General features: G+C 38.9%; 1 protein-coding gene across 1 annotated transcript; it reads right to left on the reverse strand.

The window, feature by feature from the left end:
• Nucleotides 1–822: 822 nt before the first annotated feature.
• Nucleotides 823–26,547, reverse strand: PANK3 (pantothenate kinase 3). The gene is made up of 7 exons (XM_049874291.1): nt 26,237–26,547; nt 13,820–14,172; nt 12,803–13,056; nt 10,326–10,502; nt 8,963–9,086; nt 6,826–6,951; nt 823–5,818 (listed from the first exon to the last, which is right to left on the reverse strand). Exons 1-7 carry the CDS (start codon nt 26,262–26,264, stop codon nt 5,768–5,770), a joined length of 1,113 nt encoding a protein of 370 aa, XP_049730248.1. The 5' UTR covers nt 26,265–26,547; the 3' UTR covers nt 823–5,767.
• Between the last annotated feature and the right edge of the window lie 578 nt (nt 26,548–27,125).

A 27,125-nucleotide genomic window follows, 5' to 3' on the forward strand; every position in this document is an offset into this window, starting at 1 on the left:
TGGTTGCCAACCCTATGTCAACCCTCTCCCCTTCTTGGCCTTGGGTTCCCCATTACCAGCTTTCCTATCTCCTGCCTTCTCATCCTTGCCCCTGGGCCATTTAGTCTCGTTTTATGGGCCTTTTCAATTTTTGCTGAAGGGTGAACCTCAGGAATGACTTCATTACTGAGCTATAAAAGGGTGTCCAGGGGTGTGTTTCTAAAGCAGTTCATACCTAATGTTTTTTATTCAAGTTTAAAATTCACAGGAAGTGTTAGTGTTTTTACGGAGGGGGAAAAAGAAGTTCTGGTTTAGAGGAAACATGTATAAAATCAGCCTTCCCAAACTGCCTACCACACCTGCGCTAGCATCTCTCCTGTGGAAAACGTCTAAGAATCTGTAAGAGCCACTCTGTTGTAGACATTCACTTCCTGTTAAAAAAAAAATTAGGATATATTTAATACGGCCTCATTTCAAGGAAAAGAAATTGTTTTCACATCTTAATGACTCTGAGGAAGTCTTCAATTTTGGGAGTTTGCAGCTCTGAGAACTAACATTTGTGCTTTCTAATGCGGGGGAGTAGAAGGTGGGGACAATTATAATCACTTCTATTTTGTAAAGGTGGACTAGCAATTAGGACACTTTTTCTGTAACTCATTCAGCAAGTATTTACTCTGTGCCAGGCACTGGGGACACAGAGGTAAAAACTTCCGCTAAGTCCTTGCTCTTATTGAACTTATATTCTATTACAGTTAGGTTCAGCTAAAACTACACAATCTTACATTTAATCACAATAGAAAAGCAGGAGTATTATACAAAATAAAAACAATGAAAAGACACACATAGTAAACAATTTAGAGAATTTATTTGGAAAGTAGGAAAAAGCCTGGTTCTAATATTCATTTAGAATACAAACAAAACTAGAAAAAACTAAACCAGAGTAAAGAAGGCAGAGTACTGAAGTTGGTTTAATGGCCATACAATACAAACAAGCAAATAAAACCCAAGTTTCTTTCATGCAAGTAAGCATTAAGGAAAAGGGTACCGGAATGTTTATGGAACAGGCCGCAACAAGTATTTTAAAAATTTACATAAGAAACTGTACATAAATGAAAAAATAAATTAGGCAATTTACAAAAAATGTTTAATAGTTTACATTAGGCTATAACTTATTTTATTATGAATAAAATTTGTAGCACATATACATTTTTACAACAGATTCAGTGTTAGAAGAATTCAGACATGACGAAGCTCAGACTTAACAAAAACAATGTAATCAACAGAATAAGGCAACTAAACTGAAGTGGTTTGTATAAGCAAAATTAACACCAAGATTAAAGGACTCTCTAGGCCGGGACATATAAAACATCTAGGTATGATTCGGTTGATAAATGGGCAGAATTAAGACCAATGCCATTCAATTTCAGTTAGTCAAAAGTTTTACTGTAGTTCAAATAAAAAGCACACAATGTTAAAAAAAAAAAAAACTATTTTAACATCACTCGCATTCTAACTTCAACAATTATTTTTGGGAAAAGTAGGATATTCATTTTGTGGCAAATTTCAACATGGCTTAACACCTGCAACAACTACTGACTGCAGCAGGTACAATGCTATTTGCATTTTCTATGCAGACTTTACAAATTATGTAAAAACTGAAATGTTCCTTGATTGGTACAGTAAGTACTGCTGTATATGAAATATGTTGAGAAGTAGCAAAAACATTATTTGTAACATCGGAGATTGAATTTAGTTGCATATTTATTCAAATTAAAAACCTTAATTTTTCACTTCACTCATTCCTTTGAAAAATACATTCCTCATTAGTTTTTTAAACATAAAATTAGTAGCATTTGCAGTAAAAGAAAAGACTAAAATAAAATCTACAAGAGAACACAAAAACAACCTGGGACTATTGGGGCCAGAATGTAAATATTTTAAAGTTTTTTTCCCCCTAAAAAAATAAAAACCATTTTCCCCCAAACACATCATTCGGCACTAACGGTGGCACTTGAAAAGCCCCAGCACCAGCTCACTGGTCCGTTTGCTGTCATTAGTAGGTTAGGAATGTCAAACACGTGTCCATCTGATTACCCAGACAGTCCTAATGATAAAAGTACTGAGCCTTCAACACTTAATGTGGATATGTCTGTAACCGATGGTATTTCAACTCACTTGCAACTCACTTGCAGGTAATTAAACTCATGTTTTAAATTTTGCTGAGTTGTGTTTGACAACAGCAACAAATAATTCCAGCATAGATTTATTCCACGTTTGTACTTACAATAATCTGAAATAAAAACAGCTTAAAGGAAAGGGCTACAAAAAATACATAGACCTGATTTTCAAATGCCTAGTGGAATGTTTTTTTGTACAGTGAAAAACTTGTTATAATAATGCCCATGATTTTAGCATAAACACAGTAAAAATTCCAGACACTTTTATAGATTAAAGTTACTGAACACTAAGATGTGTTTGTGTACACACACGTAAAACCTTCATATTAAGATTCATCTACTTGACAATAACAACATTATGAGAGAAATAATTGCTATCCACTCTATTGGTTTGGTGAGAATCCAAAATCTAGTACCTATTAACACATACAAATAAAAATTATGTAGTAATTATAAAAATGCTACATAAGCACTAAACTGTAAAATATGACCTCAAATATCTGAACAAACTGTTTCAGTTATCCCAAATACTGCCACGAATAAAACAACTGTCTTTTCTTGGGATAATACGAGTTATTTCCCATTTTAACAAAACATCTTAGAGCTAGAACAGACCTCAAGAGTTTCAGTTTAATTCTCTCATTCTACAAATGAATTAATGTTTAGGGAAATGAGAACAGTGACAGTGCGATGTCTAATGCAACATCAAATTATGACCTCATGTCTACCGCATAACCCAAGACACGGACTGCTAAGTTTTAAGAAACCACTTTAACTTTCTGCAAGTGAAAATTACTAAATTTAAATGTGGCAGAAAAGTTACAATGAATTCACTTTTCATGCCACCATTATTTTTAATGACCTACTTATATATTTTAAAGTTAAAACTATTCAGTCCTCTTGGGTCTTTACTGATTATTACTTGGCTCAGTATAAAATAAGACAGCTACTGTCCCAAATATTGAAAACAGGCAGCAATACAGAAAAGCACATTATTTTCTGAGTTCATCTGATGATAGGGCTTTGAATAATAACGCTAAAGAAATAAAGCTGTATGAATCCCTTTTGTGTTAGAATAAAACACACTAAAATAAACACTTTAATATGCATACTTACTGGGAAATAGAACAGTATTGACATTCATGGCAAAACATCTTAAATAATGTCATTATTACAAAAGGCAGTATGTTTCTGGTATTTTGTTTACAAATACCACAAAACGTTAAGTCAAATCAAAATACTATATACTCATTTTCCTGGTCATTATCCTTTCAGTTCTTACATAGCTTTTAAAGAAGATTTTTAAACTACATTCTCAAATTCAAGAGAGTAGAAAGCATAAAGTGCATGACAGAAAAAAAAAAATAGAAAAAAATTTTGTGTGTAAAAGCAGAGTGGTTATAAAGGACATCTGGAACTTATTGCCTGGGTAGGTCTCCCACACAAGAACACAACCTTAAAAATCAAGGCAAGATGCGACAGACTACTCTTTAAAAGGCAAGAGCACCACAGGACAAGAAGACCTCCACTTAAAGCTGCGTCATTCTGCTTCAGAAATGGACTGAGTGTTTCAGGAACTGGTACTCACAATATAGCGATCACATCTGCATTCCAGAAGTCTTTATGGACTTTTTGGCAAAAATATTTGAGCCTCTTGGAGGACTTTCAATAATTATGTATATAATTGGAAATGGCGTTGGCTTTTCCTAAACTAAAAAAAGTAAGCCTATTTCTCATCTATTTAATTTAGAGTAGCTGAGTAAGGGACACCCATATCAACGGGCAAGTATGTCTACTAATACTTTGGTCTTTGGGGAATAAAACAGACTAAAACTGTCTGGGTGTAGGAATACAAGTCATTAGTTTTATAAAGAAGAGAAAAAGATTCTTAGAAACTGCCAGGATGTGTCCTCAGCAATTTTACTGCCTAATCAGTATCAATGGGAAGTGATACATAAACTTCATTTAAAACAATGGCATTCTGACTGAACTATCTAGTTGCTACAACAGAAACATTAAACCAAGGAGAAGGAAGTCACTGAGGTTTTAAATCGGCTACTGATTAACACGAATTCTAAATTCTAAAAAATTACCTCTACATACTTTCCCCTCTAAACACTCACTCTCGTTATCTGTATGTTCATGTCTTTAGATAAAGAAAACTGTTTTAAGTATTTGAGCATGATTTTGGAAAAGTACACAGAGAAATCTCTACCAAGCACCTCAGGTTTACCGAAAATTGCTCTCAATTGTGCACACTTGAGCAAAATTATGGCCCACAGAAACACAATATATTTCTTCACATAAACAATTTTTAAACTCTTCAAAATCCATCCAGATTTACTGGTAATTTATGGAGGTAACTTTTTTCCCCAAGTCTTTCTACTTCCAAAACCATGAGAAACAGACCCCAACAACCTCACTGAACTATGGAACCTCCAAACTATTAACTGTTCAAAGTAAAAATCTGAAAACCTTTAAAACATTATAAAAAATAATGATTTTAAAATAGAGCATATTTTCCAAGGCAAGTGGATTTACACATTTTGGAACGGTAATGCTTTTATTACCAGAATGCGCGAAAACATTGATCCTTTCATAATTCTGCGATACTGCCTGACACCCACAAAGTTTCAAAACAACTCATCATTCAGATTTCCATACCATTCTTTCAGAATAAATGATTCTGTTGCTGCAGTTCATAGCAGAATAAAGTCTTTAGCTTTGACGGTTCAGAAAGAACGACTAAGTTTGGGCCTGAGGTAATAATCTGGTATAGAAAGAGCACTAACTCTGATACACTCAGGCCATATGAGAACAGTCCTAGGGCCTATTACACAGACTTCCAAACAAGTAATGAAGTCTCCAAATTCAAAACATTTTTAAATGTATCGATTAGTTATAACTAATAGAATACAGAAAGTGCAGTATCACCAAATATGTGCATTTTCTAGATTTATTTTAAAAGTTAGGTTAAAATTTAATAATAATTGCAAAAGGTTATACTTCTGGGGAAAGATCATGTAAACATGCTTTCTGGGAGGAGATATGTTAGAAAAACCGTAAGAATGAATAATTAATATTGCCTTAATATTTCTAAAATCACATAAAAATGATCATATTTGATTGACTTTCAGTAATTTTTGATACTGGGTATATTACAGTTGCTCACTAATAACCAAAATGCACATAAAACAGACTTGTAACAAATATTCAGAATTATTTTCATAAGCTAAACTTTTTTAAACATTTCTGAGATTTGAAGATTCTGTGTGTGAGCAGACAGTGCTGCAATGCTGGCTACATAAAATAGAAAAACCTTTTTCAGAGGAAGCTCAATAATCAGAGGCTGTATTGCATTTAAGGATTTAAGCACTGGCTATATACAGAAGGGAAAGCACTTCAACTAGGGATACGTGACATGTGCCGGAGTTCTCTCCTTTACTGTATTATGGCAACATTCAGCAGCTTAGCGCTTTGACATTTAAAAACCAACAGGAATAGTGCTAATCTCTATCCTTTGGTTCCCAGTGACAAACAATGCAGTAATAATGCCTCTGGTTTTCAGTTCCTCTTGGGTGACATTTATTAGCAGAGAGAAACCTGACGCTTTAGCTGAAATTTGGCAGTCCGAGAAGTGCACCAACTGCTCCAAAGTATCCCTGTAAAATTTGTAAACAAGTGTTAATGTAGTGCAGCTTTTAAACCAGTATACGGTATTAACTACTATGAAAAACACACATTTATATATTATTTGTTCAAGAATATTTCTTGGGAAATTTAATGCATTAGCTATTCTAATTTAAATTTTTTGAGTAAAATTATATACACCTTTAAAACAAGCACTTTAAGTGAGGCTTTTACATAATAAAGTGTCCAGGGCTATTATAACACTGTGCTTCCCTTTCCCATTTACTCAATAAACTAACTTCCTTCGGCTCTACCTGACACAGACGAAGCATACCACATGGAATTGCTCAAGAGTACACCATTCTGACTCAGACAGCGACAACAGGACAATGAGACACCAAGCTTACAGGAGTAGAGCAAACACTTCGAAGCTGTGTTATTAACCTTTGGTAATATCTACTTGACTCTGGCTGTAAACAAAATGATTTAAGTTCAAAAGTATGTGCGCAAGCATTATTTGAACTAATATTTGCTCAGACCAGAATTTAACTGGATGTAGCAAATGAATAGAAAAAAAAAAAAAAATCTGGAAGAATAAATTCCAAAATTCTAACGATGGTTACTTCTGGAAGTGGGGGTAAGGCTGTAATGGAAGGAATTAAGAACACTTTATTTGCTAAATTATCTAATTTTTAAACTTTTCTGATCTCAGGGAATTAAAAAACAAAGAAAGAAACAAAAGAAAAACAATTTAACAAAGCAAAACCTTAACCATGAAGAGGAACAGCAGTCTCAGTATCTGAGCAACTCACAGACCTGATACTGTTCTCGATGTTAGAAGTGAAAAACCATGAAATTCTCATCTCAAGGGGGTGCCTACCAGGTTACCGTAATACTCCCCTCCCCAACTCTAATGGAAGTGAGGGAGTCAATATACTACTTAGGTAAACAATTTTATGAAGTAAGAAGCAATTATTAAATTTTCATATAAAAAGTATGCTGTTACTGAAATTCACAAAACATCATTTTCCCATCATACCTCATGCTCTAGAAACAATGCTTTCAGTTGACCTTTTGACCAATAATCCAGTGCATATGCCAAGAGTTTCATTGAGAGCGTATTGACACGTAAAAAGTTTCCAACAAAGACAACTCTGTTTATTTTCTAAAAGAATGAAGTGACATAAAAAAGAATGAAAATTTTACAATAAAGTTTGCAGAATCTTTATCTAAAAATGTGAACTACTACATCCCTACTTATATGCCTACTACATTTCTGGCACATGGCTCAATAATGCTGAATATTTAAAAATCAGTTCTAGAAAGACCCTGGGCAAATCATTTTTGGTTGAGACTTGTTCTTTAAAATGGCCAAAGAGTCCATTTAACAAAATAATTTGGAGACACATTATTGATGAGATTAAAGGAGTCAAATCAAGGAAAAGTAAAGTGTATATGATAAAATGAGCTGTAAATCTGGCCAGTACATTGCAATGGCATGTTCCGTGAGACACAACTGTAGAATCTACATAGAACTGGGAAGTAGCTAGCACTGACTCACAAGGCAGCATGTGCATCAGACCCCAGGGTTACAGGCATTCTATGTCCCGGCATGGCTCATCAAGCCACTTTCTCTGCTAAGATTCCGTACTCACTCATTTGGTTTCCTAGGTGCTTCTATGATCAGGAAATCCTTAAAGGAGGGAACTAGTGTTTCAATCTCTAGAAAACCTATTCCTACCCTCACAATACACCAACTTTTGAGTATAAATTTTTGCACAAGTTTGGATAATGTAAACCAAGGACCTTGGTAATTACCAATTGGCCAGTGAAAATCTAGACCTAGAGAGCTAAGAACAAAGGTCCCGGATTACTGCTAACCACAAAAATAAATTATTCCCCAAATCTAAGTCAAAAGGCCTGCTAAGTGGTTCTGTCAACCAATTTATCGCACTGTTACTGAAAAACTTAACGTAAAATTTTAGATTTAAACATAAAATAATTCAGAAGATAAATTAGGACCTTTGCAGTTTTTTCTCTTTTCCCAAATATCTGTGTATGCATGATTCTCTCGCCTCCCTCTTTACCCAAGGGTCAGATCCTCAATGAGGCCTTCCTTAACCGCTCTACTTACTTGGCAGTCTGTCCTCTGCAACTCCCTGCCCTACTCTCTATTCTCTTTATCCCATCTGATCCTCTTTTTAAAAAATATCATTTATCATCTAATGACATAATAATCCACTTATTACGTCACTAATAAATGACTGTAAACTCCACAAAGTCCAGGGATCTTTGTATTCCAAGTACCTGGAACAATGGCTGGTGCACACAAACCAAAAACCAAACCCAACTCACGGCGACCATACAGGACAGAGTAGACTGCCTCATATGGTTTCCAAATCCAGAATTTTTACGGAAGCAGATGGCCACTTTTCCTCAGAGTGGCGGTGGATTAGAACCGCCAGCCTTTCAGGTAGCAGCTGAGTGCTTAATCGCTATGCCACCAGCGCCCCCAGTACTCTATAAATACTTATTCATTTTAAGTATTTAGTATTTACAAAATTATGCTTACAATGGACCAATACATTTATCTTACATGAAGGTAGAATTTTATATATATATACATATATATTCTCTTCCAAATAAAAAACCCAACATGGTACCTCTTGCAATATAAACTGTTTACAGTTTTCTTTAAGAAAACATCATTCAAATTTCTTGTGAAGAACAAGTCTCAATGCCTTCATAGCCCTGTACAATGCTGCTTGATCCATATGCAACAAGGCAGCACTGTAAAGAAGCCGAGGGCAGTAAGAAAAATTCCAAGTATTTCACTAATCAAATGCAACATTAATCGCAAAAAAAAAAAAAGTTTTAAATGAGTAGTTACCTCAAAATAACTCGTGCTTAGAAAAAAAAAAGGATTTTTCTATCCTCAAGAGATTTAAGGCTATGTATCTCTGAATAAGTGTAAAATGTAAATATCTCTACATCCTATTCCCAACCTGAATTACACTGCCATTTTAAAGAAAATGTAACAAGGTATATAACATACATACTTATTCGTCACGGGATTTTAATGGAGTAAGAGGGCTCAATCCTAGAGGCCTCCTTAAGGAACATGAAGTCTGACAGGATGTATATAAAATTCATGTTTATCATGTAATTTTTTTTACCTCATTGACTGCACACATCCGTGCCACAGAACCAATGTTATTGGTGATAGTAACTAAAGTAGCTCTTGCCAGATCTTCTTTACTAACAGATTCTCGCTTGTCCTTATAAATCATATTTCCAAAACTGCAGAGAAATGGAAAACAAAAATCAAACCTGCTGTTAACCAGCAACATTCCATACACTAAACCTGTTGCTGTCGAGTCGATTCTGACTCATAGCGACCCTATAAGACAGAATAGAACTGCTTCATAGAGTTTCCAAGGAGCGCCTGGTGGATTTGTACTGCTGACCTGTTGGTTAGCAGCCGTAGCTCTTAACCACTACGCCACCAGGGTTTCCTTTCATACATTAGCAGACATATAATCCTGGATATTTTTCTAAAATTAGGGCCGAAAGAATAAAAACGAACAAGGGTAAAATCAAAACAAACTAACAAAAATCTACACAAGGAACAAGTAAACCAAAAAACCCAAACTTGTTGCCACTGAGTTAGTTGATTCTGACTCTTAGCAACCCTACAAGACAGAGTAGAACTGCCCCATAGGGTTTCCAAGGAGCAGCTGGTGGATTCAAACTGCCAACTAGCCGTAGCTCTTAAGCGCTGCACCACCAGGGCTCCGTTAAAAAGAGGTATTTATAGATATGGAATAATTTCTAAAATATGCTGGTTGAAAAGTATATAAACCCAACCCAGTGCCGCTGAGTCGATTCCGACTCATAGCGACGCTACAGGACAGAGTAGAACTGCCCAACAGAATTTCCAAGGAGCGCCTGGCAGATCTGAACTACCGACCCTTTGGTTAGCAGTAGCACTTAACCACTACACCTCCAGGGTTTATACAGTATGCTATATAATGGTATATTAAGTACGCTACCTTTTGTTTACGAGGGGGCTAATAAGAATATCCATTTGTAGTTGCGTAAAGAAACAATGAAGGATATTCAAGGATGAATAAAAACGGTGCACCTTTAAGGTGCACTCAGGGTAAAACCAAAACCAAATCCGTTGCCATCAAGTTGATTCTAACTCACAGCGACCCTGTAGGAACTGCCCCAGAGGGTTTCCAAGACTGAAATATTTATGGAAGCAGACTGCTATCTCTTTCCCAAGGACCAGCTTGTGGGTTCAAACTGCCAACCTCTTGGTTCACGTTTGACAGCTTAACCATTGTGCCATGAGGGGTCCTTGCACTCAGGGTAGACATCTTAATGAATGGTACACTTGATTTTTAAATTATATGAATGTTTAAAACTACCTGTAACCTAAACTAAGGGTAAGAAAATCCTTTTACAATTGCCTGATATGTTGCTCTCCAACAACTAAATAAACAACTTGAACCAGAACATAAATGTTAACCTTACCTAGATGCCACAGCCCAACCCGGCAGACCAAATCTTTCATAATCTCCTCCATAAATATCACGGACCAGCTTGTCTGCTTGGGTGCTGTCACCTTTGGATGCCATTTCAAGAGCCTCTTCAAAACTTTCACAGCCAGTCAATAAGCTACATAAACCTAAAAAGGTACCTCCTCCAAGGCTAAAGAAAATAAAGAAACTTGATGAGTTACATCTACATACTGTATTCATTCTCCAAAGTAAAGCAGTTGCGTATTTAACATTTATTAAACATAGAATGAACACATTACTAAGAGCTGAAATGCTAACATTATGAAGTAAAAACTTGTCAGGTCTAAGGACAACCCAAACAAATAAACCACTTAGCGGAAGTGACATTAGGACAGGAGGGTATCTTCTATACCTTCCAAAGCCTTCACAGAAGAAGTTATGCTTTATCCAACCAAACTCATTGCTATTGATTCCAACTCTCAGCAGCCCTACAGCACAGAGCAGAACTGTTCCATATGGTTTCCAAGGAGCAGGTGGTGGATTCAAATTGCTGACCTTTTGGATACCAGCTGAGCTCTTAACCATTACTCCACCAGAGCTCCTTTCTCACTGTATCTATTTGCAGATCATGTTATATTATCACTGAAATGATTTCAACTGTCAGGCCAAGTAAATAAACTTTTCACAAAACCATTTTAGTGGTTAAGAGCTACGGCTGCTAACCAAAAGGTCCACAGTTTGAATCCACCAGGTGCTCCTTGGAAACCCAATGAGGCAGTTCTACTCTATCATATAGGGTCGCTACGAGTCAGAATCGACTTGACGGCAATGGGTTTAAAAACAAAAGCTTTGCTCTCTAGTCTCATCTTAATTTCTAACAGGTTCTATCCCTAAACCTGTTTAGCTGACACACTTAACTTCTGTCTTTTAAAATCAGCTGAGGTAGGTAGTGCTTGCTCCTCTAATTCTTTGGCACAGAAAATTCCAATGGAGATACACTTTTAACTTCCATAGAAATAAAATACTGATTACATTTAAGTATAATTTAAGCAAGAGTACTATTTTAAAACTAAAATTAGTTTTTTCACGAGTCAATCTAAAGTATCCCATAATCTTTCTTCCTCCGTTAAATAAACAGGAGTCTCCACCTCCTCTTAAACGTCAATAAAGCACTTCATTTCACATTCATATTCAATTTTTTGTGGTATTTAGAGCATTAATGCTGTCCCATAAAAAAATCACATTAATAAATTAATCCCTTAAGCATTCATTACAATGCCGCCCAACAATGCCAACTAAATGTCAATCTATTCAGCACGTCGTGAGGTTTACGCTTGAATACATCTACAAAAAAGGGAACAATGGGGGAAAATGGAAAATGTTTAAAAATATATATATATAAAGCAGATGCTATACAATTTTGCCACCACTCATCTGTCAGTTTGTGGTACCGTGGTGGCTTGTGTGTTGCTGTGATGCTAGAAAGCTATGCCACCAGTATTTCAAATACCAGGAGGGCCACCCACGGTGGACAAGTTTCAGCAGAGCTTCCAGACTAAGATAGAAAGGTTTGCATGTACTTTCAAAAATTAGCCGATGAAAAATGATACTGGTGAGGAATGAACTTCTTGGATCAAGCAGACACGAGACTGTGTGTCGCTCTGGTCTGGAGGGGAGATGAGAAGACAGAGGGGGACAGAAGCTGGATGAATGGATACGGAAATACAAGGTGGAGAGAAGGAATGTGCTGTCTCACTGGGGAGGGGGACAACTAGGAGTATACAGCAAGGTGTATATAATTTTTTGTATGAGGGACTGACTTGATTTATAAACTTTCATTTAAAGCACACACACAAAAAAATAGCCAATGAAGACCTCATGGATCACAACAGAACACTGTCCGACTCGCCTGCTTTGGACACGTCATCAGGAGGGATCAACTGCTGGAGGACATGTTTAGTAAATGAGAGAACCAGTGAGAGTGGGCAAGACGCTTGGTGAGATGAATTGGCCCAACAGCCTTAATAACGGACTTGAACACGTCAGTGATGGTGAAAAGGAGGCAGTACTGGGCAACGTTTTGTCCTGTTGTACGCAGGTCACCATGAGCTGGCACCGATGCCACAGGCAGCTATCTATATGTCTGTCTGTACAGCTTTGGAATCAAAAGGACACTGTCTCTTACAAGAAAATGCTCTTTGGTTAAAGACTGGAAATTACTGGAATAACTCCAGATAAAAATTCGCTCTCACCACTCTGGAAATTTTGATGCTGATAATGACCAATGATAAATATTTAATGATTATAGTTTAGGTGGCTGCTTACACATACCTTATAAAATGACAATACCTGCAACATTTTAACCTTACAATTTTTCTGTTGCCCAAATACATGTTATTTTCCTGGTGAGGCTGGCATTGATATATTGATTTCACAGCTTCTGTGTAGAAAATAATCTGAATGCTGCAATAAGATGAAAAAGGTTACTACCTTGTTCCAGTCACTCGCTTATAGTTGTCTTTGGAATGGACTGCTAAAACACTGACTCCCGAACCAATGTTCACTACCAGTAGTGGGTAGGGATCATCCAGGTTAAAAGGCATCTTCTGGCATCGCTCAGGTTCTGAGGCATTAGCAAAATAATAGCACTCTGCCTGTCCATTGAAACTGACAGAGTCTATATACAGCAAGCCTTTTACAAGGCAGTCAAGTTCATCCAGTTTGTGCAGGTGGAGGTTTCCAATCTGTTAAAAAAAAAAATTTTAAATCATGCTTTCTTGTGGTAAAATATATGTAACAAAATATTTGCCATTTAAACCATTTTAAGTGTACAGTTCAGCAGCAATAATTACATTCAAGGTATTATACAATCATCACCACTATCTATTTCTAAAATCTTTTCATCACACTAAACAGAAAGTGTGTACCCATTAAGCAATAACTCTTCCATTTTCCCTTTGCTCCAGCCCCTGGTAGTCTCTATTATTCACGGTTCCCCTGCCATAACCAAAACACCCACTTTGAGCTAGAAACATGGTAAGGCTGATGGTGTAGAACCAGGGACAAAGGGATAACAGGGATTTTCATTCAGTTATCTACTAACCAAGACTGTGGCTTCAGCTGGAGCTGGGGGAGATGACTATTTGGTTAATAAAAACATGCAACCGTGAAAATAATTCAAGTCCCATTATGTGACAATGGGCATAGTACACCAAATTCATTGAAGCTACCTTTTTATTGTAGCTTTGTAGCACAGTCTTAGGCTTAGCAGGTTTTACCAAATATTCTATATCATGATTTAATTCATGATCCAAAATTTGGGCAATTTTGATCATCCTATAAAAAAATAAATGAAATAAAAAATTAGTCATGAATTCTACCATGTCTGTATCATTGGGGGGGAACTGACGATCTAAGGAACTTGACAGACGAAAGCCTAGTCTCATATTTCAAAACTGAACAAAATGCATATCAGTGTTCAGTTTTAACTAAGTAACAGATACCTACTGTGCGAAAATCTTCTTCGAACTTGTAAGCACCACCTCCTGTAGCACATAGCACCGTGTGTAACGTTGAGAATTTTTTATCTCTTCCCATTTGGATAAAAGTAGGCAGGTCGTGGGTCGGAAATCTGATAAAGTGCAAATTCCCTCTTCGGCCAAAAAGTGTTAAATCCTTTAGTTCCAGGTGTACATCGCGAATGCCAGTGGATCCATATGCTACATTAGAAGTCAAATATTTCCGGATACTTTTTAAGCTCTCAACTTCTTCTTGTTCTTCCTCTGCTGTGATATCAATAGGTTCAAAATATGAGAGCTTTACTAGAGTTCCCCCAATATCCATGCCAAACCACGGGAAAGCTGTGGGTATAAAAATATATATATGTATTAATTTCAGAAATGCAAATTAGGAACTAGTTTAATTCGCCGCACACTTCATTGATCCTGAATCATTCATTCAATAAAACTCATAGAAAATCTTCTATTCACCACTCACTTTTTTTTCTTCAAAGTGTTATATTTTTTCTACAAGCCCATAACAGAGTGCTTAGGGCTGGCAAAAGGTCTTTTAATTCCTGATCTGGTAGGCATCCCTTTTCATTTATTAAATACTTATCATGTAATCCAGGTAACAGAATTTGGAAGTTTTCTTTCAATACACAGGTCATCACCTAGTGCTTGAAAATGTTTTTTAAAAGATTTTAATATAATAAAATTGGCTTATAATCACTTCAAGTAACCCAAGGGACAAGTACTTCCTTTAAAAAATTTTCTTTTCTTTGCCCATTAAGCACATTAGGTTTCTTTGGTACATCTGGTTAATATAATTAAACATTAATAACCCTGAAGGTAAGTCTACTGAGACAAGCACATTCTAGCCGGCAGTAAGGTGTGGTGGAATGACTGGGTTTGGCATTTGGTGTTCTCAGTAGGCCATATGACTGGAAAAGTCATCAACATTTCTTAGTTTCCTCAATTCCCTTCAGTAAATAACTGACATCTTCTCTACTCACGAGCCCTGGTGGCACAGCAGTTAAGAGCTCAGGCTGCTAACCAAGAGGTCAGCAGTTCGAATCCACCAGCTGCTCTTTGGAAACTCTATGGGGCAGTTCCACTCTATCCTATAGGGTCGCTCTGAGTCAGAATTGACTCCACAGTAATGGGTTTGGGTTTTGTGGTTTTACCCCAGTGGCACAGTGGTTAAGAGCTTGGCTGCTAATCAAAAAGTCAGGTTTTCGAATCTACCAGCCGCTCCTTGGAAACCCTATGGGACAGTTCTGCTCTATTCTATAGGGTCCCTATGAGGCAAGGGAACTGCCCCCAGGCAAGTGTCTAAGAAATTTCCTGCCCTCCAGGAGAGCTCAATCTTGTTATGAGTGGATTCCAGAGCAAAATTACTCTATAGGATTTTCAAGGGTGTGATTTTTCCACCAGGCCTGTTTTCTGAGGCACCTCTGGGTGGTTTCAAACTACCAACCTCTGTTTAGCGCTGAACTACGCCACCCAGGGACTTGTAGGGGAATATAAATACAAATACATACAAAATGCAATAGGTGAAATATAAGTGTACGCAAAGCACAGAATCTGTAGAGAACTGCTAAACTCGGTGCCTATCATGACTAAGGGAATTCTAAGCAAAAAGCAGCCTATCCAAAAGCAAAGAGTCTTAAGTCAGTGGTTTAGGGAACAAACTAGGAAAAGAAGTGAGGCTGAAGTAGGCATGAGCTGTATCACACAGGGCCTTGCATTCTCGGCTAAGAAGCTTAGACTTGAACTTGCAGGCACCAGAGCACTGCTGGTATTCCGAGCAGGAGTGGCACAGTCATAGCTACGAATTAGAAAGATGACTCTGGAGTACAAGAGATGCTTAGATTTGCCTGTAAAGTAAGGGTAAAGTGTACTAAATCTTGTATTTTTAAAATACAAATTTCTGAGTGCTTAGCTGCTAACCAAAAGGTGAGCAGTTCGAACCCACCAGCTGCTCTACGGGAGAAAGATGTGGCAGTCTGCTTCTGTAAAGATTTACAGCCTTGGAAACCCTATGGGGGCAGCTCTACTCTGTCCTGTAGGGTTGTTATGAGTCGGAATCGACGGTTTGTGAGCTTTCACCTCAGAGGTAGTGGACAATAACCATTAAGAAAGGTGAGGAATCTATTTGGGAAAAAAATCCAAGTGATACTTCTACGGCTAGATGTAGATGGCATTTGAGAATCACTGGGTTAGGTCACTTTTTGGGGGGTTAGGTCATCTCTAAGACTCCTTCATCCTATGATATTAAGTTCCACAATGTTATTTCCTGTTTACTGGTCTTACTCTCCCTATGGATACAAGACAGTATTTTACCATCATTCCCAAGGCTGAGGGAAAAAAATATTCTATTATTATGAGTTACAAATATTCTTAGTGTGAAGCATCTAAGATACATTAATTGGTTCCAGCCCACCTGAAGCAAAGGAGCATGAAGAACACCAAAGACACAAGGAAAATTATGAGCCATGAGACAGAAAAGGCCACACAAACCAGAAAGACTCCATCAGCCCAAGACTAGAAGAACTAGGTGGTGCCCAGCTACCATCAATGACCACCCTGTCAGGGAATAAAAGAGAGTCCCCGACAAAGCAGGAGAAAAGTGGGGTGCAGAACCCAAACTCTAGTGAAAAGACCGGACTTAACTGTCTGACTGAAACTAGAGGGACCCTGGAAGACCTGGCTCCCGGACTCTGTTAGTCCAGAACTGAAGCCATTCCCAAAGCCAACTCTTCAGACAAATATTAGACTGGACTATAGGACATAAAATGATATTCATGAAGAGAGTGCTTCTTATTAGCTCAGCTAGATACATGAAACTAAATGGGCAGCTCCTGTCCGGATGTGAAATGAGAAGGTAAAAGGACCAGAGCTGGTTGAATGGACGCTGGAAATTCGGTGTGGAAAGGAGAAGTGTGCTGTCATTTTATAGGAAGAGCAACTAGGTCACATAACAGCATGTTATACATTTTTGTATGAGAAACTAACTTGAACTGTAAACTTTCACCTAAAGCACAAAAAAATGCAAAAAAAAATCCCACATTTTACTTATTTGATAAGTACCTGCGTACCAACAGAAGATGGGAAACATGATTCAATGAGAAAAGACGCTATACATTTCTCCATTTTAGAATTTAACATTTACTAAAATTAGTAAATGATTTTGAATATAGAAAAAGAGTGATTCTCATTCTCTTCTAGAGAGATAGCTCATTTGCTTTTATATCTGAAACCCTTACTGCCGATCCAGGTCTACATTAAAGACAACCCTAGTGAAAAACGAAACAAAACAAACTTGTTTAAAAAAAGTAAAATGATTTAAAGGGGCTCTGGTGGTACAATGGTTAAGTGCTTGGCTACTGACGGAAAGGTCGGTGGTTTGAACCCACCAGTGGCTCTGCAGGAGAAAAGGCCTGGAGATCTGCCCGTCAAGATTTCAGCCTAAGAAACCCTACTGGAGCAGTTCTACAGTCATACAGGGCTGCTCTGAGTTGGAATCGACTGAATGACCAACAACATCAGAGGCAGCAAGACTCCGAACATACACTATGCTTTGAGCCCTGGTGGCACAGTGGTTAAGTTCTGGGTTGCTAACCAAAAGTTTGAACCCATCGGCTGCTCTGTGGGAGAGAAATCTGGCAGTGTGCTTCTGTAAAAGGTTACAGCCTTGGAAACCCTATGGGGCAGTTCTACTCTGTCTTACAGGGTTGCTATGAGTTAGAATTCACTCAACAGCAGTAAGTTTTTTTGGAATCTTTACAGAAGCAGACTGTTTTTTTTTTTTTTTTTATTTACAGACTGGTATAACAACTAAGATGCAGAAGAAACTGACTAAATTTTCTTAATCTTGTTGGGTGGCTTACAACAGAGGCCATCTCAAATAAGTAAGACATTCTTGAAATGAATGACAGGCCATTTGCAATTTTTAAGTTACAGAAGCTATACAATAATATACTCTTAGGTTAAAAAAATGTGGCACCACTAAATTTCACTGCTTAGTTCATGAAACCTAGAATTTCTCCTTTAAGAGACTCATGCAAAAGTTACTTATTACCCTTCCCTCCTTTGTTCAAATAAACAGTAGTAGCAAGCAGCAATACTAACAATTACAGAGGAGAAATTCACACCTAGAATGTTTGCTTAGTCAGATACTTACAAAAAGGAGGAACAGACAAATGACCCGATAAATCAAAAAGATTCCTTCAGAATTTTCCCAATCAGTTGGACAGATATGCGATTAGAATACCTTCCAATGGCACTAGATGAAACAAAGACAGCCTTACGATACTATTATTATCAAAATCTAATCTCCAATTTGATGGTAGCTTGGACCTATAAGAAGCCCTGCTGGGGTAGTGGTTAAGAGCTTGGCTGTTAGCCAAAAGGCTGGCAGTTCGAATCCACCAGCTACTTCTTGGAATCTCTATGGGGGCAGTTCTACTCTATTCTTATAGGGTCACTATGAGTCAGAATTGGCTCGACAGCAATGGGTTTATGGTTTGAGTCTATAAGATTTCACGTGGCGGAAGGGTGGTGGAAATCACTATAGCCACATGAAATACTTTTGGGGAGAGAAAAATCTCTAACAAGGTACTAAGCCGCAGACTTATTAAGCAAAAACCTGTATTTCCCAAAATTCAAAACACATTAAGGACTCAATGTTTACAGTTTTTCTTACTGTGCCCCAGGTCAAACAGAGGCCAAGATACATATGCAAATAAAAATGTTACTCAGGGAGCAAACTGCAAAGCTAACGCAATTACCAGGTTCAAAGTTCTTGCCACTTTCATTTTCAGTCAGAAGCCTCTGTTCCTAGGATTACTGCCATTCTTGAAAGCAAAAATCCCAATTAACACTTACATGAACAATGCTAAATGTTTTACACAAAACCATCAAGTTTCAAGGGAACCTTACTGCCTAGGAAATTATTTCCTTTATAAAGATAAAAACACTACAGGAGATGGAACATCTACTTTTTCTAAAGCTATGCGTGCGCTCTAAGTTTCTGACCTCAAAGGTGTATCAACAGCCAGTTCCAAAATATTTGCTCTTGATGTGGCAGCACAAAGGCTAATTTCATCTGTATGTAATGGTGGTCTACCCCTCCACTGAATTAAAGTCTGGAATACGGAAGTGTTAAGTTTTACAGAATATTTTCCAAAGAAAGCAACTGTTTAGGTACAAATATAATTAAAGTGATAAAGAAAACATACATAACCTTCCATTGCTGCTTTTTAAAAAAGGTTTCTCAGGCATGCTTATTTCTTTTCATGAAACCATTAACTAAGACCTATCTCAAAAAGAAACCTTCACACAAAAAGAAAAAAAAATTTCCTAAACAAAGCTATGTTATATTACAGTTATATATATACACACACACACAATAGAGGAAACCCTGGTGGTGTAGTGGTTAAGTGCTACAGCTGCTAACCACAGGGTTGGCAGTTCAAATCCACCAGGTGCTCCTTGGAAACTATGGGGCAGTTCTATTCTGTCCTACAGGGTCACTATGAGTCGGAATCGACTCGACAGCACTGGATTTTTGGTATATTAAATAGAACCAAATGAGTATTTATGAAATGTGCAAGGCATAAAAAACACAAACATCAACAACCAGGAATTCATCACCCATTTTAAGAAACAGAACATTACCATTAAATCTTAAACTTTTCCTTCACCTAAGAGGACATCCAAAAGCAGCCAACAAACATATGAAAAAAAGGTTTAACTAGCTATTAAACTCACAGTGACCCTACCGGACAGAGTAGGACTGCCCCATAATGTTTCCAAGGAGCAGCTGGTGGATTCTAACTGCCAGACCTTTTGGTTAGCAGCCATAGCTCTTAACCACTACACCACCAGGGTTTCCTAGAGACCTAAAAATAATGACACGAACAGACATATGCCTACTTATGTTCACTGCTGTTTTAGTCACAATAGCAACACATACATACAACAGAATACCACACAACCATAAAGATCAGTGATGAGTTCAGGAAACTTAACATTGATGGACCTGGAACGCAGAATACTAAGTGAAATAAGTCAAGCATGTAAGGACAAATATTGTATGATTCCCCTTTTACAGGAAGAAAAATAAATGCAGAAACCAATGCTCATTGGTGGTTGGAGGGGGAGAGGGAAAGTATGCTTTAGACTGTAGAGACTAGTTATTTTTGGTGATAGGAAAAGCGGCACCAAATGTGGATGTAGTGAGCGCAGCACAACCAAAGTAAAAAGGGGCATTTGAGCACATACAGACGAATATAGGCAAATTGGTATACAGGTAGGTACAGGTTTGTACACAGGTGAGAACAGATAGAAATATCTATACCGAGACCAAACCCATTGCCACTGAGTCGATTCCGACTCACAGCGACCCTACAGGACAGAGTAGAACTGCCCCACAGTTTCCAAGGAGCACCTCATGGATTTGAACTGCCAACCTTTTGGTTAGCAGCCGTAGCACTTAACCACTATGCCACCAGGGTTTCTAGAAGTATCTATCGGTAGATGTAAATACAAACGTTGAGTGCAGGTACATATATTCACTGAAGATACAAATACTCCTCAGACATAACCAAACACCTTCAAAGATTGATTTTTTGGGTCTGCAGGCTTAGGACTATAGTCTCATGGAACTCAGTTAATTGGCATTAACACAGTTCACAAAAATCATGATCTGCATCCTAGCGGAATAGCATCTGGGGTCTTAAAAGCTTGCGAGAGGCCATGTGAGGCAAAACTTTGGGTCTTTACTCGTCAGGAGCAATACAGTAAGCAGGTAACCAAAAGCTCAGAGAAGAAACAAGTCTACATGAGGTAACAACCTCATCTGCCCTGAGACCAGAAGAACTAGATGGTGCCCGGCTATCACAACTGACCCTTCTGACTGGAGTCTCACAATAGTTTAATGGATAGAATGGGAGGAAAAATATGGAACAAAACTCAAATTCTTATATATGTATAGGGCCAGACAAATTGGAAGAGTAGACAGAGGACTCCCTGAGACTGTTACCCTGAGGCACTTTTTAAACCTAGAGCCTATCCTCTAAGACCACCTTTTAGAGGAACGGCAGTGGCACACAAAAGTGACCTACTTAAAAACCATCAGTATAGACCAAAAGGTCAACAATTAGTCAAAAACAAAGAAGGGGGCAGGGAACTTAGAGTACCGGAAAAAGAAGAGAACACAAAGAGAATGTTGACACATTGTTGAGGCTGGCAGCTTGCCTGCCATCCTTAGTAGACAAGGGGCTATGCGTACCATTCTCCGCAAAAAAAAAAAAAAAAAACTAACACCCCCCCCTCCCCCTCCCCTTTAAGCTATCTCCTTATTGGTTATGTTTTGACTCTAGATGGGAAAAACAAGAGACTGGGGTCACAGGACCAGATAAAACTGGCAAGAACCAGGTCTGGCCCACTTGACAAGTGCAGTACCAGCAACTGTGCCCTTTAGATGACTTACTGACTTCAGAGGCACACCCCCATCTACACCTGGATGTAGGCAAAATGTCATCTCCGTGGCTCCCTTTTCAGACTGAGCAGGGGCCAGACCACCCCAGGAATGCCTTTTCGGGCCAGGCTGCAAACTGACCTTGCCTTAAGGCATTTCAAAGGCCCCAGACCCAACTTACTTTACCCATATAAACCCCGAGATGCTGCTGAAGGAGCCATCCCAGTGTGCTCCTTTACTCGGCCAACTAAATAAAGCTTCTTTTGCTTTCATCTGCTTCATGCCTTTGTAGCCACACAGAGCAGTCCAGTTACACTGTGATAAATGTAACTAATGTCACTGAACAATTTGTGTTGAAATGATCAAACAGGAACCTAACTTCGCTGTGTAAACTTTCACCAAAAACCCAATATTTAAAAATAATTTTTTAAACCTGTGTGACACACTTTTTTGTATTTTGGACCAGATACAGGTATAAACATACCGTAAATTGGAAAGACTATGTGATTTTCCTCAAGAGTGTAGGTTTCTTAAAATCAACGTTTAAAAAGTCTGAAACTAATCGCATACCTGGCTTGTTAGATCTATCTGTTCTTTTCGTGCTGTCTGTTCTCAAGTAAAGGTTAACTTAGAGATGCTATACTGCAGATGGTAAATTTCTCAGTAATCATAATATGCAAACTAAAAAATTACATGCCCTTCTGGTGGCACAGTAGTTCAAGTGCTCAGCTGCTAACTAAAAGGTCAGTGGTTCAAATTCACCAGCCTCTCCCTGGAAACGCTATGGGGCAGCTCTACTCTGTTCCATAGGGTCACTATGAGTCAGAATCGACTCAATGGCAACCAGTTTTCCATTTCTAGCAGGTATCAATTATGACAATTTACTTATTAAAATCAAGAAGGTAGGGACTGAATGAAAGAGCTCAGTCTTGCTAATGGCTCCAAACAAATTAAAAGGGGGGGGGGGAGGGCTTGATAATAGCCACCTTTTTTTTTTTTTTTCCAACTCAGCAGGGTTCTGGAACTCATTTCCTTATGCCAGAGAAATAATCACCATTTCAAAAGTGCAGGGGAGGCAACAAGAACACAGAGGACACAAATTCTTAACTACAGTCCACTCACATCATTTAGCAAGTGGTGTTAATTACCAACTTTTACATTTTCCAGTGTATTAAAAAATACACACGCTTGTTATTTTGTCACTTAGAGGGTGTTGAGAGAGTGCACAAACCAGAGAGTGAGAAAGCATGCAAGCGAGCAAACGTGTATGAAACACAAACTTTATTTATGTGCAATGAAAAAACCTGTTGTCCTCCAGTCAATTCCGACTCACAGTGACCCTACAGGACAGAGCAGAATTGCCCCGTAGGTTTTCCAAGGAGCGGCTGGTGGATTCAAACTGCTGACCTTTTGGTTAGGAGCCAAGCTCTGAACCACTGCGCCACCAGAGCTTAATAATTCCACGTGGTAAGAAAAATACCAGTTTCTTAAGAAATCACTCAAGTATCTAAATTTATAGCTTTGTTGTTTCTAGCCAAGGAACAGGTTAAAAGTAGGTCACCAGTGCATAAGAGCCTACTTACCGCATAATTTAACACCTATTCCTACTCTTTTGCGAATAAAACATTCCACTTCCACGATGAAAATATTAAGCAAAACACACATTTATAAAAACAAAATAGAGCAAAACACACTTCCCATTAATACAAATGCTAAAGTACTTTGATGACAAATACACAGTACATTCTCCAGATAAATAATTTCCTTGAATCTCTCATGACCTGAGTATGTGGCCTTCAACAAAATAATAGCTATTCTATTTCTCACCTGGTCCTATGAAAGCTGCCATCAGTTCCCCCATATGTAACAAAAACATCCCAAATAACCACAGAATAGTTTTACCAAGAATCACCTTCCTTACCAGGTCGATTATATATTTAAAAGTGGAAACGTGCATGTCCAATGATCTTTTTCAATGTTTAGACAGAAGATACTTAGTCTCAAGGTCAGACTGTTGAATTTCTAACAAAGTGTGTTATAAATTTGATATCTTGCTAAATGCTGGTAAGGAGGTGGGGGAGCAACGCTAAAGAGCTATTAATTTCTACTGACACCATACAGATTTAAGCCAAAAAGGACTCTATGCCAAATTAGGATTTCTTTAATTGTTCTTTAGGCATAAAGAGAAATGAAATGCTGAAAATCTTCCTAACATATAGAAAGTTATTTTAAGGAATAAAATTCTAGAATGGAGATTGTGTACTGTTAAATTCCAGATACGCTTCAGGTTCATGGATAAAAGACATTTCACTCTTTCCAATAATCATTACAAAAAAAAAATGCTGTTTTGAAACAGACTAAATAACCATCTTCATATCTTTAATACTACATTTAGAAGAGCTTTGGATAAATTTCTCTTCTTTAGTAAATTAGTTACATCTAAGAGGCACTATCTTAGAAACCAACACCTCCAAATGCACTTTATTACCTGCTGTAAGAATGGAGGCAATATTTCTTAAAGTGTTAAAATTTAAGTAATTCACTTTGCAAACAGGCCAAGTTATACAGAAGCAAGCTACACATACATGTTCTGCTTCTCTCTGGTCTTGACAAAGATTTAAGTACCTTACTGATTGGTTTAGCAAACCCAATGCCATAGAGTCAATTCCGACTCATAGCGACCCTATCGGACAGAGTAGAACCGCCCAAAAGAGTTTCCAAGGAGGCCTGGCGGATTCAAACTGCCGTCCTCATCCTCTTGGTTAGCAGCCGTAGCACTTAACTACTACGCCACCAGGGTTTCCTGGGTTAGCAAAGCAGGCTCAAAACCCTACAAAACATCAAGTTAAAAATATATACATACCTCAGTGGTTTTGTAGTGGTTAAGAGCTATGGCTGATAAGCAAAAGGCTGGCAGTTCAAATCTACCAGGCACTCCTTGGAAACTCTGTGGGGCAGTTCTACTCTGTCCTAAAGAGTTGCTATGAGTCAGAGCTGACTCAATGAATGGGTTTGGTTTGGGTTTTATCTTGTTAATCAAGTTACATGTCATATAGGTAAGGAGAGCATAGGCTAAAAAACCTATAAAAGTACTCAAGAACAAAACAAGTAGGCATACTTAACTAACACGAATAGCTTATAAAAACTTAGAAATACTTTCCAGGACAGTTCATGGTTGAGATAGCCTTTTCTCCCACCCTCAAAACACAAGATGCTCTTTATTTTCACTATGAAGAATTAAATAGGCAATAAAGTCTTCATTCGATATTTACATAAGAAATTTGAAATGTTGTTTTAGACTTATAAATCATTAACTGACCAGTGTTTTCAACATGATCCTAAGATTAATGATCTCACAATGTACCACTATGTAGAAGCAACACAAAAGTGTTTATATTATGAACTCTGAATAATATTTTTTGAAACATCTTTGACAGATCTGGTATCAACACCTGATTATTAGTTCACCCATATCGAAGAAACCAAATCGCGACCATGGCACAAAGAAAGTAACACCATGAAAGTCAGAACATGAGCTTGTCATAAACTCATTCAGCTAAATGCAAATTCTTAGAGAAAAATAAATGCATTGAGGGAAGATATCCACGTGTTCTACACTGTCACACCTGCTCAAAATACGTGTTCAATTCAGTAACTAATTTTCGAGTCTTTGAACTATTAGAACTCTTCAGCTATCACAAGAAATCATGATAAAAAAAAAAATTTTTTTTTCGATAGCAGAAAAAACTACCTAATTGGAAAGTTTGTTTCCCTAAGTACTTAGACTATGCCCTACGGATGCAGGAGAAAGACCATTGGACTATGAGCCTCAACAGTACAGGGGTGGTGTAGCCTTGGCAAAGTTACTCTGGAGCTCAATAAATTGGATTTCCTCAACTGTAAAATGAAGACCAAACAATGAACAGTTTTCAGAGTGCTTTAACATGCTGTTTTACAAGAACCCAGATGGACAGGTAGGGGCGTCATGTCAGTGCCCCATTTTACAGCTGGAGATTTCTTAGAACTGTTGGAAAGATCACATGAGACACTGTATATGAAAAGACTATAAAATCTGTAAAGTATCAATACAACTCTAAGATACAAGCATGAATGCCCAAATCCCTCATTGTTCTCAAAGACTGAACTTGTAATATGAAAATCGCAATGGCTGGTGATTAAGTAAAGTATTTGCAGAAATAAGAGGTTTTTTAAAGGACGCAAATGAAAACTGATCTGCTTTCTTAGAACACGCTAATAATGTTTTTAAGAAAAATACATACAGAGAATCGCAGAAAATTCTCTATGGGTATTCACCAAAATAGGAATAGTGGTTGGCTCCAGGTGGCGGGAATGCGGGTGATTTTTATATATTTTATCTGCGTTTTCTAAAACATGAACTAGTTCTTCAAAATAAAAATAAGCCAAAGCAATTATCAACTGGCCGGTAAGAAGCACGTGCGTTTAAAAGCTCCGACTGTAACTACAGTGACAACTCCCAGAATCCACGGGGATTTCAAGGACACAGGCAGGAAGCCTGCAAATCAGTAAAAACGGTGTAAATTGCCCCCCGCGCACCTGACAGCCATAACCACCAATTTTCAATTAGATTTCTGAGGAAGACGGGAGAGAGATTTAGTATCTCCAGTCTTGTGTGGCAAAACCCGGATCAAAAACTCCCTCTCACACCTCCCAGATGTCGAGAAGGAAGTAGGGGAAAGGGCTCTGGGGGAGGGCGCCGCAAGCGTTCTTCAGGCATGTATGGGGGGTTGGGGAGGACGCCTCGAACCCGGGACTGAAATGGTCCCTCCGCCCCCGTTCTGTGCTAAGCGCGGGCAAGCAGCGACGGGCTACGAACCCGGCCGCTCCGCCAAAAGACTCTCAGACGGGGCCCAGGGGATACTCTCCCAACCCGGCGAGCCCAAGCCCAAGCCCCCATCTTACAGGGTTTCTTGGCATCCTTGATCTTCATGGCGTCGGCGTGAGGGGCGAGGGAGCAGCTTCGACTACAGCGCTCGGCAGGCAGTGGCAGCGACTCCGGAGGTGCCGGGGCCGCGCGTTAAGACCCGGCCAGTTCCTCCCCTCAGGCCAGGCGGGGCGGGCCCGGGGCGGGGCGGCGGCGCTTGAGGCGACGCCTGGCCCGGGGCAGCCCCCACCCCCGCCAGGGGCGGCCGGGACCGAGCGAGCTGGGGAAGGCCGCCGGCCTCGCCGCTCCGGGGCCCCCCCGCAGCTGCTCCAAACAAAGGGCCCCGGTCCCTGGAGCCGCCGCCGCCACCGCCGCCGCACTGAGAAGTAGACCGCCCAGGCCGAGCACCCACGTGACGCGAGCCCCCGTCCCTCCGCTCTCCACTGGCTGCTGGGGATTGTAGTTCTCCGAGTCGTGAGGCCCTGCTCTCTGGCTGCAGCTGTATATGTGGACTACAAAACCCAGGATGCATCGCGATTCCTCATCTGCGGCCCCTCCGTTTCCGGCGATCGCCTCAGAGTGGGCCCAGAGATAAGTGGGCGGGGCCTTAATCACGCCAGCGAGATGGTGACCAATGGTGGCTGAGGTGGGCGGGCTGGGGAAGTCGAGAGCTCAGGCCTCGCCCGGTGGCGGAAAGAGAAGGGGGTGGGTAGTGTCTGCTGTACTGTGATGGCTGTTTTATCAGTAGCAGGCTTCCTCCTGAGGCGAAAAGACTGGTTATTGTGCCATGGGAAGCGCTAAATTCAGGGTCCTAGACCCGTCCTTTTGCATTGACTCTTAAGTACTTTCGTGAATTAAAGACATTCACAAAAGAATCCCCTTCCTTAATAGAGGGGTTGGCATGATGATGATGATGATAACGACAAT

This window comes from Elephas maximus, chromosome 2 (assembly GCF_024166365.1).
Source record: "Elephas maximus indicus isolate mEleMax1 chromosome 2, mEleMax1 primary haplotype, whole genome shotgun sequence".
Taxonomy (NCBI): domain Eukaryota; kingdom Metazoa; phylum Chordata; class Mammalia; order Proboscidea; family Elephantidae; genus Elephas; species Elephas maximus.